The sequence below is a fragment of the Vigna radiata genome, chromosome 11, assembly GCF_000741045.1.
Source record: "Vigna radiata var. radiata cultivar VC1973A chromosome 11, Vradiata_ver6, whole genome shotgun sequence".
NCBI lineage: Eukaryota > Viridiplantae > Streptophyta > Magnoliopsida > Fabales > Fabaceae > Vigna > Vigna radiata.
In genome coordinates this window covers 19,252,649-19,254,662 of record NC_028361.1, presented here as the reverse complement: position 1 = coordinate 19,254,662, position 2,014 = coordinate 19,252,649, and the positions used below count along the sequence as shown (strand labels likewise).

The following is a 2,014-nucleotide window of genomic DNA, read 5'->3' as shown; positions in this document are numbered from 1 at the left end:
AAAGGCAACTTGATTACTTTCACCCTTTCCAGAATCCAGGTGTGATAACTAACCCTGCTATCCACCACTCCACTCCTCGAGTCCTTTTCTGCTCGAACAACATTTTCCCAGGCATTTTTAACCTTCCTTAACAGTTCGATGAAATGCCCGTCTTCGTAATAAATGAATAGGGTAGCAAGGTATTCTGGTGAAGGTGCCCCTCTCATGGGATGCCCGAATTATCTTTGAACTAAAAGGGGGTTGTAATTGATACAGTATCGGGCACCTATGAGAGGCACATTAGGAAAGTTACCACAATGCTGTATAGGCAATTTATTTCCGAGCCAAGGAAGACGCGATTTTATGCTTCTTTCATTCAAGCCAGCAAAGAATCGGGCCCAATCGTTTCCTCCCTTATCCTTAAGCCCTTGGCGTGACAAAGTCTCCGACAGACTCTTGACGTCAACCATCTCCTTAAACACGCGCGCTGTCATCCATGTATACAACGCCGGTAGACAGCAAAGAATCTTCTTTCCCTTTCTCTCCTGGCAAAAACTCAAGGTCCCATAAATATCCGCAAGAACTGCCGTTACAGGATTTTCTGACCTTGTTTTTCTTGCTACGAAGACGTCTATTGCGGTATAATCAACAAATTCTTCTATCTTAGGAAATAAGACAATGCCATATATGGTGAGGGCTAATACATCCATGAAGGTTTCCCAATCCTCTTTATCAGCCAGGTGATGTAAATATTGCTCCAGATATCCCTGTGACAACCCATGCAATTGATTCCTCATCATCATCCTGTCTTCAAGCTCCTTGGGATGTAGTTTCATGAGAGCAGCAATGGTGGGTACAGAGGCATGGTGTTCTAAATGTTGATAGGGAGTGGTACCCTCCAGTGGCAAACCCAAGATATGCTCGAACTCCTCTATAGTTGGCGCCAACTGAAAGTCTTGAAACGTGAAACATCGAAGCGGAGAATCATAATATTGTGCCAAGGCTGTGATAGCGGGTATTTGTACTTCAACCTCCANTAAACTCAACAAATTTCCATATCTTTTCTGAAAGGCTTCTCTTTTTATGGTCTTGAGCTTTTTGCCCAAGTTTATCAATCCGGCCAAATTTCCAACATGGGTCCTTAGACTATACTTCTTTTTTAAATCGGAAGAGTCNGCGTGTCGTGTGGCATTGGATCTTGTGTCAACATCCATCTTGTATGAAATCAAGTAAGTACCTGTGATTTCCCCTAAAAATCAACATGTTACTAAATGATGCATGAAAATGATGCATGATAATAAAACAACATGACGAAACAAAACACATGTATGGTATTATTTTCAAAAACAAAAACGAACAGCGTGAGGATTATAGAAGTACACATTTCTCCCATTGTGGCCTAACAAAGGTTCACTGTTTTGAGTTCAAGGTCATATATATGCACTTCCACCAGGATGGTTTCCTAAACCTAAAGGTCAAAAGTCACTAGAGCTATGGCCCCCTTCATAGCATCTCCACAACAGTCGAGTAATCAACTAGGTGTGGAAACACACATGAAGAGAACAGACTCTAGCTGGAGTTCTCACGATAGCCAAACAGGAAGTACATCCCAGAGTGACACCGCTACACAACTCCTCTAATTCTAAGTTACGCTCAGACCCGGGTATAGGGCCCCACTCAATAGATGCACAAAAGTGTGTGTGTGTGAAGGGAGAACATTATGCACATCCAAACCCTCACCTGCAAAACAACCAGAAACATTCCCAGGCAGATATAAAACATATCATCTATCCTAGGGTTCAATATCCAACAAGCACAATTATTCACACACGATAATTCAAATATCAAACATAGATAAAGAAAAGGGAAAAAAAAACATAAAGCAAAACCATATTGAAATTCGCGCATTTAATTAAATGGCTTGACTCTCAAATTTTCCCCAGTGGAGTCGCCATCTGTCGCAACCGAAAAATCGCGACGGGACGACGACGATCCAAAAATGATTAATAAGTTTTGGAAAAAAGAGATTTGGAGT

The 2,014-nt window shown here is 41.7% G+C and overlaps 2 protein-coding genes across 2 annotated transcripts in view; both read right to left on the bottom strand.

Annotated features, from left to right (window-relative positions):
* The window catches only part of LOC106776873, a 12,156-nt gene extending 11,950 nt beyond the window's left edge, over positions 1-206 (bottom strand). The window contains exon 1 of the mRNA XM_022776012.1: positions 54-206. Within this exon, the coding sequence (XP_022631733.1) occupies positions 54-206 (153 nt within the window). The remainder of the gene's footprint in view (positions 1-53) is intronic.
* Positions 207-218: 12 nt separating this feature from the next.
* LOC106776872 lies at positions 219-1,193 on the bottom strand. The gene has a single exon (XM_014664335.1). The coding sequence runs from the start codon at positions 1,191-1,193 to the stop codon at positions 219-221; it is 975 nt and encodes a 324-aa protein (XP_014519821.1).
* Between the last annotated feature and the right edge of the window lie 821 nt (positions 1,194-2,014).